At 42.5% G+C, this 18,610-nt stretch overlaps 2 protein-coding genes across 6 annotated transcripts; one reads left to right on the top strand and one right to left on the bottom strand.

Annotated features, from left to right (window-relative positions):
• Positions 1-7,231: 7,231 nt before the first annotated feature.
• On the bottom strand, positions 7,232-10,710 carry lyrm1 (LYR motif containing 1). Of its 5 annotated transcripts, XM_053413842.1 has the most exons (6): positions 9,693-9,908; positions 9,366-9,559; positions 8,832-9,017; positions 8,675-8,735; positions 7,817-7,848; positions 7,232-7,713 (listed from the first exon to the last, which is right to left on the bottom strand). In XM_053413842.1, the coding sequence occupies exons 3-6, from the start codon at positions 8,982-8,984 to the stop codon at positions 7,600-7,602; spliced, it is 360 nt and encodes a 119-aa protein (XP_053269817.1). In that variant the 5' UTR covers positions 8,985-9,017; positions 9,366-9,559; positions 9,693-9,908; the 3' UTR covers positions 7,232-7,599. The 5 variants fall into 5 exon arrangements, with proteins under 5 accessions (XP_053269817.1, XP_053269818.1, XP_053269814.1 ...); XM_053413843.1 differs by lacking the exons at positions 9,366-9,559; positions 9,693-9,908 and adding an exon at positions 10,592-10,710; XM_053413839.1 differs by lacking the exon at positions 9,366-9,559 and having other exon boundaries at positions 9,856-9,924.
• Positions 10,246-15,490, top strand: dcun1d3 (defective in cullin neddylation 1 domain containing 3). The gene is made up of 5 exons (XM_053413838.1): positions 10,246-10,668; positions 11,734-11,816; positions 12,287-12,331; positions 12,486-13,036; positions 14,842-15,490. The coding sequence occupies exons 4-5, from the start codon at positions 12,597-12,599 to the stop codon at positions 15,383-15,385; spliced, it is 984 nt and encodes a 327-aa protein (XP_053269813.1). The 5' UTR covers positions 10,246-10,668; positions 11,734-11,816; positions 12,287-12,331; positions 12,486-12,596; the 3' UTR covers positions 15,386-15,490.
• Positions 15,491-18,610: the final 3,120 nt, after the last annotated feature.

Raw genomic sequence — 18,610 nt, 5'->3', positions numbered from 1 at the left:
CCATGGCAGGAGGTTTCAGAATGTGGTCCAGGAATTAATTTGTTTGGAAGATTGCTCTATTTGTGACAGTTTAAGATGCTTTACAATTTTATGGATACATGACACAAAGTATCAACGATTTTAAATATGATGGACACAACTGCTGTGATATGTGCCTTTTCATATTAAGTACAAATCATTACATCAGTGCTAATTCACGCCACCAGCAAAGCGCTCATTTTTGTCCTACTATAAATTCCGTGCTCAGGTTTTGTCATTTTATCACAAACCCAGCTATATGTTATGATGTGGCTAATAAGGGTCTTTTCAAAAGCTTCAAAATTATATAATTTTAATCAATCTACATAATACGTTAACGGTGCAATGAAGATGAATCTGATCCTGAGTTAAATGCCATGCTGTGAATTGTTAGTCTTCCTACTCACAGTGAGTGTTTTCTCCACCACGCTCTCTTTGTCTGCTCGCTCGACGCTGCACAATCACTCTCAAAATGAATCATCTGCCACTCGGAGTGCATTGTCTCTGAACCGGGTTATACCTGCAGCAGCAGCACCGGTTCTAAACCAGCCAGAACCCCGGGTGAACCTCCGCTCTCACACAGTCTTTGTCCAGGTTGGCTCCCGCTGTCCCTCTTCTCTGTTTGCCATGGATTCATCCACTGCAAACAGAGAAGACCATTTACATCTAAGAAGATATTTAACGTGGGAACGACGGTATAAAAAGTTTTTGTGTGTGTAACAGATAGGTAAATATAGAGAGATATAGAAAGAGAGATTTACATAGAAAGCATATGCCTTGTCCCTCGTAACAAGGCATATGTAAATGATGTGTCAAAGATCACACATTGAGACCTGTGAATATTAATTTTCACTTGCAGTTGCTTCTAGACACCTTAGAGGAAGAAGTGTGGCGAAGAAAGAAGGAGCCGCTATACCAAGCTGTACAATACACTAGTAGACATTAACTTAGTGTGCTTGAGCGTGCATCTGATCCGCGCATTCATGTTCCTGTTTTAAAGCCTGATTGTGTAACAATCTTTCCATCTGCATCCGCCTGTCATTTCCCATTCTGGATGCTGAAAATTATCGGACTGATCCAGATGGAGCATGGACTCTTTATTCTCCTGAGGAGATTCCAGCTCTGGTTACAACACAGACCATGCAACACTGGTCACCTGAAACCCAGCACCTTCAGCCACCTACAACCCATCGGCTTCATTTGTCACTTTCCCCACATGGCTGTGCACGTACTTTCACGGCGCACTCGACTACGTGTATGTCCTCTGCCTGAAGCCTTCCCTAAATTATCAATAACTGCTGCAAACAGATGCATTCGTTGCTTCACAGTAGTGACGAAAAACTTTCCTCGTCACAATTTGAGCAGAGGGACAAATATAGCTCACACACAGTGGAATTAGACGACACGTGTCGTTCGAGGATCAAAATGTGCATTCAACATGCATAATCAAGCAGCCTATCACATTTCGGGAGGACCTGCACACCCATGTTCTACTTTGTGTGCGTGTGTGTGAGTTTCCTATGACGACTGCCGGTGGTCATGGTTGCCTCGCATCCCTGCAGCTTGCTGTCTGGCTGGCTAACCGTTTTTCCATTTTTGTCTGATTAGGTTGGTGCTGGCTCCGGCCTTTGAGTGAGGCCGTCTCCTCACTTTCACTGTGCAGCTCTGATAAACTCTGGCTCTCTGCCTGACTAACAGCCTCCTCCTCCTCCTCCTCCTCCTCCTCCTCCTCCTCCTCCTCCTCCTCCTCCTCCTGCTTCTTCGCTTTGTCTCTGACCACACCACCTTCCTCAAGCCCACACTTCGCTGCCCCCCCTCCGCCCTGAGGAGCCACAACAGCTCTCCATCCAGCGAAGATGTAAACTAAGCTAGCACCAACACACCCTCCTCCATTATTCATCTGCCCCTTTTAATGAGTTTTCCATCCACCTTCATGGATCCACTACGATTAAAAGAAACAATTATTGTGTTTGATCACTTTAATGTTCTTTCACGAAAGCGTTGCCTTATGCAAATGCATCTTCCCTGCAGTAACCTCTCTAGTGTGTTTAAATAAGGAAGAATGCCTGGAGAGAATGATGATTCAGAAAATGCTAAATGAAGGTCGATTTTTCAGCAGGTAGGATTGCCCTAAAAACAACAGCAGCTGCATGCCCGAAAGACCGAAAGATGCACCACTGAAACAGAGACTCTTTTATCTCTGCACAGTAATATTAAAAGACACCAGTTTGCTCACTTACAGAATCCATTCTTCAAAGTGTGCCTGCATGCGTTTGTGTCACATTCCTTCCCGTCTGATCAAATTTTGCGAAAGTTAATTAAATGACAAATCCTCCCCGGTGGCCATCTTTTCATTTGACTCCAAAGAGCTGTCTAAGCTTTGCCCGCTGGCCAGGGCAAAAGATTCCGTGTCATCACACAGATAATATGTTTGTTTACATTCCATGATCATGAAAAGGAGGCCAGCTAAATATTTGATGGCTTCTTCGAGTTACCCAGGAACAGTCGCCCTGTGACCCAACACTGGAGTTGGACTTCAGCACATCCACTCCTTGTTAAACACCTGTACACAGCACTGGCTCACATTTGTTGGCACATGACCCTGGTTGGCAAATAGTATAAACCACTCTCCGCTCGCTGTGCTGGCCACAATTATGACTCTCAGCAACTAGTAGTCCTCAGTTTATAAAGCCATTCAGTAACACATGCTCTGCTACAGTGTATAAGTTGCTGATAAAAGATAACGTGTAAGAGCCCAGAGGACAAAAGTGAGACAGCTTTCCACTGTATCCTCTTAAAGGTTTAAAAAACGATTGATATCTTTGGTGCTCAGTTTTGTTCTTCATGAGCTCATCGACAGCCCATCGCCCTTGACCTAACCCTGACTCCCAGACACACTTGCATACACTTCTCACACTTTCAGTGCAGTGTCCCAGTGGACAGGGCTTAACCAAGCATGCATCAGCACTTGTCTGTGCTCTCCACACTGCAGGCATGCAGCAATAGTCACTACACGACTCGAGTCGACTCGCACACACCTCAGGCCTCCTCCTCTACTCTCCCTGCTCTGCAAGCTGAGACAATGTGAAACTATCGTCCAAACAAAAGCCAAGAGAACGACAAAGAGTGAGTGGGAAGGTAGTTAGCAACAGAGCTGGAGATGAGAAACGTCTGAGGCAACACAAAAGGGCTGCTTAGTCACGAGAGAATATATTGTGTTGGTCCAAATATAACTTTAAATGAAGATATCAAATCTTATCCTGATATATCTTGATGTTTCTGTTTCTGCCCTTTATAGACACTGTGTTGGACAATGTACCTACAAATGTTACTGCTTAGTGCTTAAAATGCACTGATGAACATAAGGAGGAACAACTGTGGAAGTGTGTGCTGACTTGTCTTCGTTATGTTTTGAATAGTATCAAAATAGTTTGCACGTGTTTGCGAAAAGCCATAATGTGTGTTGGAACTTGCACTGGCAGCACCATGGATGTATACGTGTGATGAGTTAAGATATGAAAATATATCAAACAAATCAGCCTGCTGAGATGTATCCGAGTCTCTGAGGCTTCAGAAAATGGCTGATTGCCTTTTGAATGAATATATACCATGAGTGTGATGAGGATGATTGCTTCTAACTGAATCACAGGAGCACCAGTCTAATCAAGACCGAACTGTTATTTAAATCAAATGGGCCACAAAGCGCTACACTCGTGTATTTTGCATTAGGAAGCATTGAATACCATTTGGTTTGTAGGTTGTAGCAGGTAGTGCTGTGATGCTATGGCTGTGACAATGTTGGAAGTAACTTCACGAGACTAGGATAGAATATAAAACAATGTATTTCCATATCTTCCAGTAATACCACGTCAGCAATGACACGCCATTGCAGTAGCATTTTAATTTGTTTTATTCTCTTGTGTGTTTTGACTGCATAGTAAAGTGAAGACAAGCTTGATATTTATTTAATGCTGGTTCAAGTGTTGGCAGGTCAGCTGATAATGTGATCAGGGCATTAAGGCAACTCGACCAAGTAAGACGAGGAGACTTTCCTCATTTATAAGCATCTAATTAACTTATTGTCGCTCCTTAAGTACGACATCACGTGTCTAACTCTTGCATTATTCTTTACCCCTATTCCTTTCCCTTTGTTTCCTGTCTCCCACTGTTTCTTCCACCATATTTCCCCCAGGGTTGCTCCGAAACCCCCTAAATAATGCACACAGAGCAAGGGGGCCGCATGATGGATCACTCTCCTCTTTCTGGAGCTGCTGTATTCCTCCTGCACTGAAGCTTATTTATCATTTCCATAATGGCACTGCTCTCAGGTGAATATCTAAATACCTATATGTGCACCAGACAACCTTTAGAGAGACCCTGTTTTTGTCCCATGATCCAGTTTTCGCTGCATGTCATTAGTGGCAAAAATAGGTCACCTAGACTTTTATCCTGAAAGCTTATTTACAGACAGAGAAATCAACCAATAGACACTTATCGTGTTTGGCCAGAAATGATATTCAGTTTGTAATAGGTTATAAAACAACCTGAGACCCAAGTGTTGCATATTAATTGTATTTACATTCAGTGACTGACTTGTTTCATTGGATCACTGTTATAAGTGTGGAAAGCAAATCTCCCTAGATATAAAAAAAAACCTGACTGTTTTGAGTCACTATTTTGCCAGGGAAAGGAGAGGAAATTCCCCGGGGAGGAAACTCACCTGTAACATACAATGCATCTATATGAGGGACACTTGAAAGATAGAATGAAACTAACAGGCCCTGTAGGGAGATCAGCTCACTGCAGCAGTAAGGAATAATTACATTGTATATACATCTAATGAGGTGAATTACTCTTCAATAACCCACCTGACTAAAAGGTGTGTTCATTCCATAGAATAGATGCAATGGCATTTAAGGTCCCCGGGCTGGACCGTAGAGAAAACATGGACAATAGATCTGTTAGTGTTCAGTCAGATAGTGTCGTAACTTCTGTGCTATTTTCTTACACAAAGATTATTCGTAGAAAACCCTGAAACTTGAAATCTTTGTCCATGCATATTGTGTATTATAATTATAAAAGCCCAAAAGCAGCAAGATTGGTAGGACAACACTGTCCACATTCTGCTACTATGCTGCCAATTAGATCTGCTCAAACAGACAGAATGTTGAGACGTAGGATTGGGATCATGTTCATGAGCTGTCCAATTTCACATTCATATAATACAGCCGGCGTCAACACTATGTCTAACAACCTCTCCACCGTCGCTGCGGTTGTTTTTTCCACAGAGACAGCCTTTGTTATATAGAAGACAAGGGGGAAATAAGGGATGAAAAAGTTCATGTGAAAAGGTATCACATACACTGAGGTCAATGCTAACGTCAACATGCTAAAATGCTTTTAATGGTAACGACAGCAAGCTAATTAACAACAGTTTGCTTGATTAGGTTCTTAACGAAGGAGGGGGGGCCAAGGTTAACAGAATACATACTTGTGATCATTTTAGCACGTTGATATTGTCACAACGATGATGCCAGCATGCTTACATTTTTAAGCAGCACTAAATGCAAATTAGTAACGCTAGTCAGGGTCTACAAAAACATTATTTGTTGATAGTGCTCAAATGTTTATTTTGTTGATCTAAATGTCCCAAAGGTGCATGTGAATCATTGTCCGTTGCTCATCACATTTAGAGACATGTACTGTCATCTGTCTAAACACTGTACTTATGTACTAGCTCAGAAATCAGTTTTTTAAATGAAATATCTTTCCAGGGAAAAATCTAAGTGAGTGAGTCACTACTCAGCATAAAATGTGAAGACAGTCAGCGGCCGCTGCTGCTGCTGCTGATCATCACCCATCAGTGGTCAATTACAGTGACGACAGTCATTTATCACTGAGGTGATGTCATCTCCAGAGAGAGCAGCAACAACCCCACACACTTTCACTGAGTGTATTTACTGTGCGCCAGACAAATATTTACATCTGAAGTGGTAATGACCGTGAGTCAGTCCTCAGAAAACAAACCAGAGAAGTGGAAATGATTTGTAATTGTTGCTTGATTCAGGTTAAAAGTTCAATAATGATGATTCACTTGTGATTGTATTCAGTCCTGGTCAAGGGCTGTCTTTTTCAAGTTTGTATAATTTTTAATGTCACCTCAAATGCAGAGAAAGGCTGTGGTCCACTCACATTGGTAAATCCAGTCATGGTGAACTCACTGAACTAGTGTATTTACGGCTTCAGTGCCAGGCATAGGGTGACCCCTGGTGGATAAAGATTGTTAAGATTGTTTTCGAAAATTTAGCTGAGATAAACGTCTTTCATACCATACATTGACTGTTGAGTTTAATCCTAAAAATGCCTCTTTAAAACAAGCTCACTTTACCACACCAGGACTTCGCACAGCAGAAGACAACACAGCCTGCAGACACCTGAGATTGGAGTCTAATGCAGCCCACTCAGTGAAACATGTACACCAACTTCTGTGTTCAGCTCCATCATGTGGCTGCAGGTGATTCAGTCCAGAGTGAGAAATGTAAAGGATTTGATAGTCTACACTGTGAGTTATAGCTCAGTGATATATAATGGACTGTATCCCCAGAGAACAATAGTGAACTGTGAATGTTTCCCCCACTGCGGTCATCTCAAATCAAGGTTGCTGATCGAGTTGTGAAATGTGTGAAATGTGTGAAATAGGGTCATGTACTAGTATCTTCCAGCAGAGGGGAGTGTGACCCAGCATAGGAGAAAAGACAGTAAGGATGCAGCTTATCAGTTCTTGCTTGTCTTCACCTTAAGGTTTATTTAATGCCAGACTTTGGTGCCCAGCCCTAAATTGAAGTATGTTTTCTGACACCATGTGATTATGGTGCAAGCTCATGTTTCAAGACATTTCATCACTCAACACTACTTGTGATTTCTGATATTGTTTGTATTTTTCAGTTGTCACTCTATTTGAAGTGTTACGCAGCAGTTTCTCCTACATTCACAAAGCATTACTATTTTAGAAAGTAGTCCGTGTGCACTACAGACATGATCCATTTCACTCAACAGTCTGCTCTTTAGTGCAGAATCCAAAGATCATAGCTTGTGAAACGGTAACAGCATCTACACCCCCCCCTGCAAAAAGTCATGATGTTCCTTCAATGCTACTTTTAGCGTTAATCATGAGTTTGTCCCAAAGATCTTACAGAGACACTTCAAGAATTCGTCATATAAATATTCACATTTATTACTAGAATATGGAACTGTACTTTAACATATCTGTTGACAAACCATTTAAACACCAGTGTTCATCTCTGTACTCTTCTATTTTATATAGAAAGTGTTTATTACAACGAAAAATAAATAAAATATACAATTTGAATTTATATTACAGGTGACAGCACACTGCCTTGTTTATGAGGTCTACTTAATAAAACAAAAAAGAGACAACAAAACATGGCTTTTCCCCCTGAATGACAAGTGTTCATGCATCAATGAGGGCTTGTGATCCTCCATGAGATCGGCTTGTGACTGCACCCTTGTCTCCTGTCCTTGGTAAATTGAACTCCCGGCGAGGATCTACGAAATCAAGCATCAGGTGTCGTCATGTGACTGCAAATAAATTGGCTTGGCCTGCTTCCTCAGGCGCTGCTGCGCTCGCAGCTTCCTGCCCTTCTGAGTTGCAAGTCCCATTGGTGGCAAGTAGGTCTACAGGAAGATTCAAACAATAGAAATATTTAATGAAATCTATCAACAGCACAGTAAACTAAACAGACCGGAATAATGGTGGATGTGACAAAAAGTAACTTACAGCCCTTGGATATGGGTTCCTGTAATGGAGACCTGTGAAGAAAAACATTTTGTCAACATCATATTAAACCTTGAAAACATACTGTAAATCGTACAGTCCTGCAGGGCCAAACCCAAAGTGTCTTATTCACTTAATATTGATGATTTTTGAGGCGTTCATCAGTTTTATTTACTCCTTGCAAGGACAGAATATATTTATAACTTATTTAAGTTTCCCTGTAGTCAAATCAGAGCATCCATTATCTAAAATAATGAGCATGAGTGTAAAATTGTCTTATCATCTCAAACTAGAATGTCATTCAGTGGAGAGTCCCAAAAGTTCCCTTAAAGTCAATAAGCCTTCACCAAATTGCACATAAGAATTATTCTCATGGAAATTAGTGAAAATTTTAAAATGTTTAAGACAATAAAGAAAAATTCCTGTATCATCCACCTGATCTGGACCCATAACAAAATTGAATGGGTTCTTCCCTGACCCACAGTGGATCCTCCCATCAGATTATGTGGTGATCTATCCAGTAGTTTTCTCCTAATATTACTAACTAACAGACATCATCATCATCATCACCTCCTCGGCAGAAGTTAAAAACAATAACATTGTTATGCAAACATAGCAGATCTCATTTGCACGAGTCATTAGAGCCTGTTTATATTTCACTGAACTGTTGACACTATAAACTCTGCTAATGCTGATGGTGCTGCTTTTTCTGGCTTCTCTGTTGTCAGCAACGTTGAGACAATCAGGTCAGTGTTTGTTTACTCAGGTGAAGACTTTCAGATGAACTCCAATAGCCACCCTGTGACCAAAACACTAAGAGTTATCTAAGGAAGACTTGTGGCTCCTCTCCTCCACTCTCACCTATTTCTATCCTTGCTTCACATTCCTCTATACACCTCTTCACTGCCTCTTGATCTTGGAGCTGAAAAGAAGCACACGGAAGAAAGAATTGGTCAGGCACACACACATATATATATATATATATATATCATTTGTTGTAGAGTATTGTCGTCCACACCTGCTGGTTCTGTCTGAACAGAGTGCGGGCCTCCTGAAGTATGTATTTTCTCTCCGATTCTGTGTCACTTGTAACTTCACTCTGCCACGTTCGGGCGATACGAAACACCCGCATGTACAGTGCCAGCACCGTCCTGCGAGTGGAGGCCGTCATCTGGGATCAAATTCCGAGGAAAACAGCATGTGCCTGCAGGAAAAAGGACATAGAGTTTAATGGCATGACGAAGCTAATACTATTGTATCTTCTGTTTCTTATCAAAATTGAAGGTGGTGTTATGAAAAAAACGTTTTAATACACCTGTATTCTAGTACTTTCTTGTGCTGCATTTAATTAGGGAGTATTTACACTATTTAGTACGTTTTATGTTCATTACAGTCTATTTGGGGTTGTTTTAATTCTACGTTTCTGTTTTATTGCAACTTTGCTCTATGTGCAATGCCCTTGACATGCTATCTATCTGTCTATCTATCTATCTATCTTTAAGGGAGTCAGGCTCCATTAACATCAGGGTACTTGGCTCTGTTGAGGTTGTACCATTGTGGTGCAGATTCCCTCACAAATCTGAAAATAATGAAATGACATAATCCATTTAACACGCGATGAAGCGAGCACGATAAGTGTCCCCTGGGAGTCTGGAGCCCCGGGACCGCTGCTCCCCGTGGGGTTAGTGGTGCAGAGTGTCCCCATCTATCACAACGCCTGATGTCGCTTAAAAAACCTACACAGGGCTGTTTACAACACATGGCATTAACAAACAGACACACAACTGACTGTAATATATTAACAGTAAGTTCAATATGTATACAAAATGATATAACTTCCTGTACTTTTTATTTCTGATTCTTGTTTTCATATATTCACCTGTTAGCATGAAGCTAGCTCTCCTTTAGCCCTCAACCACGACAGCACAAAACAGAGCCTCTGCTGTTTCTGACTTTAAACAGTCCCTACGTTAATTTCAACCACATGATCCAGTTTCATTAGCTCACTGCTAAGTATCTGACAGCTACAGACTCTGACCTACCGACCGTGTCAGGAGACGAGCAGCTCACCAGGGCAGCACCGACGCATGTGTCGCCTGATGATGACGTAGCAAAAATAAATGAAAAATAAACTCGAACATAAATCACCGTTTCCTCTTTTATATCGCACATGAAAGTTATTGATTTTTAATGTGTTTTATTTAATTAATTAGATTCATAAACACGATCGTCATTAGACCCAGTTTGAGCCATTTTAGGTGAGTTACAAATGTTTCCCAGTCTTTGATATTATTCTCCTAAAGCTCTTTAAAATGTCATCCTGAAAACACGTTTCTCTGTAATTGTTCGTGTGGTTATTTTTCCACCTGGGTGTGAAACAGTCTTTACCAACATGCCCGTGTCGGGACAGAGAGACTGATCTCGTCGATGCCACCGCGGAGATGAGGATCAGCTGTTAGAGGAAGTGATGCAGGAAAATGCCCATAATGTAGCTACAGTCAATGACTAGAAGGGGGAAGCACAAAGAAACTGGCTGCTGGAGTCCGAGCTGCTCTTCTAACTCCCTCCCAAGGATAAACAATATTCTACATGGCTTTAAAAGCACATTCCGGTCAAAAGCTTCTGACTCGTTTCTCTCCCCAACGCGGAGAAGGCTGTGATATCGATGTGGAAGTTTATTTTGGTTAGCTCGCAGCTAGTCGGCTAGCTATCCGAGTTAACGCGACGAGTTTGGGTCAGTTCGCTCCTGCGCGTAAACGCTGCCTTCGGCCAACTTACTAACTACTTCAGTTTTCGCCCTGGCATCCCCCGGAGAGATGAACACCCGGCTCCACACGACACGATCCCCCCCACGGGTGAGTTCCTCCACAAGGACAGTTGTGGCACATCTCGAAAGACCTAGCTTAGCCGATAGCTAACTTTTAGTTAAACGAGCTGATGCTAGCTAGCTACGGCGACGTCGCCAGGGCCAAGCACTTTAGATGTAAATGCTGGGGATGTGTTGGTGATCGATAACAGCTTTAGGACATTTATGATCCGGGTTAGTGAATGGGTTAAACCGCCAGCAGTATTTAATCTTTAAAACCCTGTTTGGTGGACATTTAGTTGTGCTGGACACGAGCTGCTGAGCTCCCTCGATCCTGTTGGTGCTTCCCAAAGAGCACAAGTAGACAAAATAACGTTATTGCTAAGCTAATGTTAGTAAACATCTAGTATCTATCTTATGTGAGAGTGTACATTGACAACAATGATCCACACGGTCCACACAACACACATTTGTATTCGGGCTGAACTTGACTCTGGCTGTTTTAATATGAACAGCCTAGACTAACAGACACCAAAGTGTGTGCTAGCCTCGCATGTTGGCTTGTTGTGGATAATACATCGTTCGATTCCGATTGAAAGGGTGTCTGATCACTTCTCCATCAGGTGGAGTAGGTGTAGTCTCGAAGGACCTGGAAGAGATTTGCCCCTACATGCCCAGTGCAGTGATCTCCCTCACACCCTCGTACCTGTCCTACGAGGCTGATCGCTGGTTTTTCTCGTTGCTGTGAGACTGAAGTCCTGATTTGAACCGAGACTAAAAGTTGGTCTCAGAAGTTGTGATGTTTACAATCGAGCCAATGAGCTGTGATCCAGGACAAAGCTAGCCCCCCACGCTGGACACCTAGCGTTAGAGGCTTTTCCACCACAGATTCATAAGCCCTGCTTAAGCACCCAGTGCTCTGTCTGTGTCTACCTCACATGTGTGAACCATCTTCATTGTGGGTATAAATCAGTTATTGAACAATCCTTCCAGACAAACTGTGGCTGTGTTCAAATGACACATTCATAACCCGCTGCCCCACATAGTCCTCTAGGATGGAGAAGGCTGAGCTATCACTTTCTGCTTATGGTGACAAGATAACCTGTCTTTTCAGCACTGCAGATGTCAGGAGCACAGTGATGGAGCAGAGTAGGAGGACACTTTGATCTGTGGCCGGTGCCATCTGACGCACGTTCTGTAAGTAACCTCCGGTCCGGCTGCTTGATTAGTCATCGAACACTTGATCAACTCCCGTGTGTTGTGGTTGTTACTGTGACAACAGAGTGATTAATTGCATTAACATGTGCACATGACATCCGATTATTTTTGAGCGATTGGGTGGACTGGTTCAGGGTTTGCACATACTACGTGTCTGATTGCGTAGTGAAGGTGTGGTACTAAGTTTTGTCTTCTCAATACAACGCAAAGATAAAGATCCGGTTGTAAACAAGCTATGAAGATATTGCACATAGATCATTGCGAAATAAAATAAAATTCAGTTAGCGACCAAAAGGAAAACGTAACAGATAATATTGAAGTTATGTAGTTCTGCTGTAGGTTTGTAGGCTTCTCTGGTTACTAGTGATGTTTCTCTTTCGTATGTCTTCAATTTTTTCATGATATTCTGTGCTGTGTCAGCATTGTTACATCTGCTCTTCTCCTTTTAGGGTTTCAATCAAGCAGAGCAAGACTTCCTGGCAGATTTGGCACAGGTACCATCATTTATTGACCTTCACTTCAAATCCACATATTTCATTTCAAAAGCACATTAATGTGGATCCTGACCTTTTCAATGTGAGCAAGACTGGCTCAGTTAACAGCTACAGTCTGTGATAATGAGCCCTGTTACATTGTTCTTCACCTCAGGCCTGAGGGTATGTTGAGACGTCACACCAGACCAGAGCAGAGGCGTCTAGGTGGTTCGGACGGGGCCTGAAGGCGAGGAGGACAGACTGAGGAGGGACCCGGGAGGAAGACATGGGCCAGTGCGTCACCAAGTGTAAGAATCCAACGTCCTCACTCGGCAGTAAGAGTGGAGACAAGGAGAGCGGCTCCAAGTCCCACCACAAGAAAGGTAGCGGCGGTGGTGGGAGCCATAAAGAGGAGCTCAGTGGCCCATGTAGCAAAGCCACCAGCGAGCTGTCGAATGGCACCAAGGCCTTGGAAGTTACAGTGGAGACACCAGTCATACCCGCACTGATGGGCGAGCCGCGCAGGGACGAGTTCCTGGACGCCGACGGGTTGTCGTTGCTGCGCATCGACGAGCTCTTCTGCTGCTACAAGGATGAATTGGACGATGCCATCTTGGAGGAAGGCATGGAGAGGTTTTGCAATGATCTGTGCGTGGACCCGGCAGAATATCGTGTGCTTCTTCTCGCCTGGAAGTTTCAAGCGGCCACTATGTGCAAGTTTACAAGGTAAAGTGGGGGTTTCAGGATAAGCTAGCATCACTGCTGTATAGTAATTGGCTGTTTATAAAAATTGAACATTGTGATGTGGATATTTTCTCATCCCAGATTAAGGAAAGGCATATCTGCATTAGAGCTTGTCCTGATTTAATTTCCCCACACGATGCTGCTTTCATGTATCTGCAAACACCAATTGAGATGAGCACAGATGATTTTAATTTAAATGTATATAACATGCCCTGTTCTTACAAGAAGTTCCGAACTGGCACTGTTTAACACATCACACAAACATAACACTGTTAGCTCTTTAGCACATCCATTCTAAGGATGATGGGCTCTCCTATTTCTGACTTGCATAATGGAAAACATTGTGTCTGTCCATTTGCAAGTCTATGAGAACATCCCCCTTTGTCTGAGCAGGCACTCTAATCTTGAATGTGTTGCCTATACACGATTTAAAGAAAAAATATAATTTAGATTCAAAAGGGAAATTGGCCAGAAAATATCACATTTAGGAGAATGTGTATCATAGATTTTCTGAACTTTCAATTCGACAATTGGCTTATTGCATAATAGAATCACCAATCTGGCCTAACTTTAAAATGTTAGTTTTTGATATATCTATAACTTGTTTTATAAGCAATTGCTCTCTGATACTGCTAGCACAATAATTTGTTGACTCTTTAGAACCAGCTTGTTTTTAGATGATATACTTCAGGCAGCTTTATAAGATTTGAACCATTTGACCACTTTGGACTGGTCCGGCCGTCCCACCTCACACACTCACTTTTGATATTTTCTATGTAAAGACACACACACACACACACCTACAGTGTCCCTCTGTCAGGTAGTGGACACAGAGGAAATGGATCCCGCTCTGAGCTCTCGCGCCACAGTTAGCGCTGGGGATGAATAGAGCGGCCTGCTGGCTGGGTCACTTGTCACTGCTCCCCCTCTCTGATTCTTAACTCAGCACTTTTCTATCCAGAGGCTCTGGACAATGCCACACTGTGGTTCCCAACATGCTTCATTGTCAACCGATGCTTACTGAAGCTCTTTATATTACATTTGACCTTGAAAGCCTATATTGTTGTTGGGCTCAGTAACAAAGTCAAAGTTATATCTGCATAGGTTGAGGCCCGTGACCCTGAAGGGAAAAATATTAGAGAAACTTAACACATGGACAGTTATTTTTGTACAGTTTTAAAATGCGTTTCTTTAAGTACAAGGAACCATGGTGTGATTGTTACTGATGTGTGTTGTGCCATTGTAGACACACAGCCTGTTGTTTACGTTAGGTGACATCACAGAGCTTTGTTGTTGTTTTTGGCATAATTAGCAGTTAGTTAGCTCCGATGCTGCATCTGTTAGCCTGCAGATAGTGTTTGTGTGTCTGGCCCTCCGTTCATTCAGACCGACTCCTATCGTTCAGAAACTGCTCGGCCATCGGTTTATCTAAAGTGAGACAGGTTTGATAGTTTGACTGACAGACAGGCACTCAAAGGACACAACCAGTATAGCTACTGCTGATGTGGAGATGTTTGATGAATCCAATTTGACATTGACTTTTTCCTGTCGCTGTGCGATATCACATGTTTTGTTGCCCTGATTGCTTTGTATACCTGCTCTGCAACAATCGATTATGCCCCCTAGAAAACTTAACATTTACAGATGGGGATTGGACTGGTGATGTTAGACCAGTTCCTGTAGCTTTGCTGTGGAAAAGTACAGTCTCTGCTTCTGGGCCACGTGATCTTGAGTGAACTGGTCTAATGTTATTCTGATGTGCGTTCCTGTTTTCTTTGTGTCTGCAGGAAGGAGTTTGTCGACGGCTGCAAGGCCATACAGGCGGACAGCCTCAAAGGAATCTACTCACGTTTCCCCTGCATGTTGCTGGATGCCAGAGGCGAGGAGAACTTCAAGGACCTTTACCGCTTTACCTTCCAGTTTGGCTTGGACGCGGAGGAGGGCCAACGCTCTCTGCAGCGCGAAATCGCCATTGCGTTGTGGCGCCTGGTATTCACGCAGGACACACCCTCCATCCTGGAGCGCTGGCTGGACTTCCTAGGGGAGAACACCCCAGGTATTCGGGGCATCTCCAGGGACACGTGGAACATGTTCCTCAACTTCACCCAGGCGATCGGGCCTGACCTGAGCAACTACAGCGAGGACGAGGCGTGGCCTAGTCTCTTTGACACCTTTGTGGAGTGGGAGTTGGAGCGCAGGAAAAAAGAGGAGGAACAGGCACTGATGGCGAAGGAGGACGAGGGGACGTGTACTGACACAGAGTCCTCTCCCTCAACAGATAGACACGAAACAGAGGGAAACCGCGGCTCACAGACATGGGGGGGCCACTGACCAGGAAACAATAAATATTTGTAAGCGAGGGAAGGAAATGACTTATAAGTGAACTGTACATCTGTGAATCATCGGATAAATATTAGTATTACCATTACAGCTGTTCATTTTGATCTCTTTTTCTGCTGGGGTGGGATTCTTTCTTCGCACCTTTTTGGGGGTTTTCTGAAAGGGCTCTATGAACTGTTTTGTTTTAAGCACTTCTATTTAAGTTATTGTTTTGTTTTTCCTCCCATGTGTGTTTTAAGTAAATGGACGTGGTTCATTTTAACCTACACCTACCTACCGTAACCCAGCACAGTAAGGTAAAGGCTTGGTTTAAAAAGCTGGCCAGAGAAAGCCATAACCTCCTCCCACACAGATTATCTAGACACGTCGTTTAGACCTGGTAACACTGCTAATATGTACAAATAGTTAATAACAAGAAGGGAAATTTGGGAAACCTATACACAAGTAGTTTCTTACCACCAAAATCTGAGATTTATCTTGGGGGTCTGGGTGAAATTGTCTGGACTGGACTGACGTAGTTAGTTTCTATGCTTTTAACTTGCGGTGCTGTGAGGATGAATTGTTTTTCACTTGTGTTGCCTTCACACCCGTTGGCCCGTAATTACATTGCAAACCGTATCAGATTAAGACGATCTCACTAGGGCAATTTACTTTTCAAACTAAAACAAATCATGTGTATATGCTTAATCCATGGAAGTTGCTACGATAACCATTTAAAACCCAAATTCACTTCCATAGTAACCGACCAACTCTTTTTTCCTGTGTTGAGTTTTTTTGAGTGCTTCTAGTGCAGTGAGTGAGCTTGGCTTGTTTAAGCGGCTGGCTGTGCTTCTTTTTGACCTCTAGCATCTACCATTTGGATGTCCATCTATTTTCAAGAAGCGGTCTAGCGTATACACCACAATAATGCTGGCATTTCTCAGAGGGACGTTTGTAATGAGACAAATGGGCTAAAGCTAGGTCATGGTCATTTCTAGACAGGGAATGCCTAAACCCGTGTTGTATTCAGGACCCTTACACTGGGCACCACACAAAGCTTGTATTGTATTGTTTACCTTCATGAGCTCAAGAGTCCTGGAACTGCTATAGAAGGAAATAAATAGTGCACACACTTCACAAGTAATGATGACTGCTGCTGGCGATGGTTATAATGGATTGCACAAAACCCAATGGCATGTTAAGTCGCTATACTTGCAACACTTTGCAGAGAGATTGGTGTCAGCCACATGATTTCCATTTTGAAGATATCCAAACTGTAGATGATCTTAAGTAGAGCCTTGGGGGTTTTGGGATGAGTGAATGAGTGGTGGTGAATCAAGAGTCTGAGCTATGGGTCCAGTATGGTAAAAGGGTTTCCATAACCTAATCTGTTTGGTTTACATCAACAATGGTTTTATTTCAGCCCCCCCCCCTTTTTGTCCTTTTTTTTTTTTTTTATATAAAATGTATTGATTTATAATAATAAAAACAGTGTTGAACTTTTGACTGTTGTCCTTGAATGTGTGTGTGATTTCACTTTGGAGATCTCCTCATCTCCTTGAAACTTCATGCTGTGTTATTGCTTAATTACATTGCTTGCATACCTCCGTCGTCAACGCTGCAGGAGGGTAGCGTGGTGCAGCAGCTCAGGGTTTTGTGCAGGCTTGTATGGTATGTAGAAATAAATAAATAAATGTAGAAATACATCAATAAATAAATTATTAAATGTAGGAATACATACACAAATGTTGGAATACCACCGCAGCATTCTGTGCGAGCCGCCGCCTGACTGTTCACACAGGGAGCCATCCAGGAGGATGTTGTAGATGCTGGCTTGCCTGCCCACGGAGCCACGGGTGGTGACATCAGCAAATGTCCCTACTACGCTGCCAAAATGAGTAGGTTTTTATACTTCTCTTTGTATGCATCATGCTGCTATGAGGAACTGCTGTGAGGTGAAATGAAACTCCCTTCTTTTTTTCTGTTCATGCTGAAAGAAAGTGGATTCACTTGGTCTGATGTTTTCGATCACATCTTTATAAAACACCTCATTAGCTTCACACTACAAACCCTATGGGGGGGGGGGGGGGGGTTTGAAAGAAGATTGCAGATTCATTCACTAGACTGGCCCTCAGTAGAGCTCAACAGAGCCGTAAAGGTTCATCTCTGATCCATGCAGCTTCCCTCTACCAAGTTGTGTGGTTATTGGTCGAGTAGTTTATTACATAAACCTGTTTACTGACAAATCAGAGGTGAAAACATAACCTCCACCCATTTATCAAGAAAATGTCACCAACATTAATAATTATTAGAAACACAACAGGAAATTAAAAGTAGAATGAAATGTTTTGAGTATATCGAAATAGTTGATGGGTAATTTTCTGTTGGTCGACCTATCAATTCATTTATTAAAAGCTAATTTCCCCCTGCTACTTAGTCTATAGGGTTTTTGGTTTGTGTTTTATTTACATTGTATATATTGGTTTATTTTTGTCGCTGGTTGTACATCAAATTGCCCTTGAAGGATATTAAAGATTTTCTTTTTATGGACAACTTTAGTTAATCACAAGCTGCACAAACCAAGCTAGAGCAGCAGAGGAGCCCAGCAGCCAGCAGGGGGCAGCCTCAGGACATCACAGCAGACTGTGATTCTTGTAAGGCGTCCGAAGACAAGTTTAGGAAAGGTATAAAAAATATAAAAGTAAATTTTAGGTAAGGCTGTCAAATATATGTAGTAAAGTAGAAAATATTTTCTCTGAAGTGTGTATCAAAAGCGGCCTAAAATGACACGGACACACCGCGATTACTTGTCCATCTTCCTAATGTGCTTAGTTCCTTCTGTCACCCAGCAGGCGGTGTGGCCTAGTCGGTAGAGCGCATGACCTCCAACCAGAATTGGATCGGTTCGAATTCCACTCTTTCCCATCTCCAAACTGGCAATATACTGAACTCTAAAATTAGTGAGGATATCTCCTATTAATTGCAAAATATCTTAGACTGTGTAAATTTAATTTGCTTAAATATAAAAACAGGGAAAAAATGTATTTAAAAAAAAAAAAAAAGCTGCGCGAGCAATTCCTGCTACTGCGCAGGATGTGCGCAACGGGCTTCTGTGCAGGGTTGTGCGCACTTCGCTTCTGCGCAGGATGTGCGCAATGGGATTCTGCACAGGATGTGCGCATTTTTTTAATTTTTTTTTTTTTATTTAATTTAATATTTTTATATCTAATTTTATAT

Source organism: Pleuronectes platessa, chromosome 21, assembly GCF_947347685.1.
Source record: "Pleuronectes platessa chromosome 21, fPlePla1.1, whole genome shotgun sequence".
Classification (NCBI taxonomy): Eukaryota; Metazoa; Chordata; class Actinopteri; order Pleuronectiformes; family Pleuronectidae; genus Pleuronectes; species Pleuronectes platessa.
Note: the sequence above shows the minus strand (reverse complement) of the source record. Positions and strands in the feature narration are given on the sequence as shown.

What these genes read in the sequence shown, in the direction of transcription:
- dcun1d3 (XM_053413838.1), top strand. Translation starts at nt 12,597, where the DNA reads ATGGGCCAGTGCGTCACCAAGTGTAAGAATCCAACGTCCTCACTCGGC. An exon ending in ACTATGTGCAAGTTTACAAG is followed by an intron (nt 13,037 to 14,841) that starts GTAAAGTGGGGG and finishes TTGTGTCTGCAG; the next exon opens with GAAGGAGTTTGTCGACGGCT.
- lyrm1 (XM_053413843.1), bottom strand. Translation starts at nt 8,984, where the DNA reads ATGACGGCCTCCACTCGCAGGACGGTGCTGGCACTGTACATGCGGGTG. An exon ending in TGTTCAGACAGAACCAGCAG is followed by an intron (nt 8,736 to 8,831) that starts GTGTGGACGACA and finishes GCTTCTTTTCAG; the next exon opens with CTCCAAGATCAAGAGGCAGT. An exon ending in GGAACCCATATCCAAGGGCT is followed by an intron (nt 7,714 to 7,816) that starts GTAAGTTACTTT and finishes ATCTTCCTGTAG; the next exon opens with ACCTACTTGCCACCAATGGG.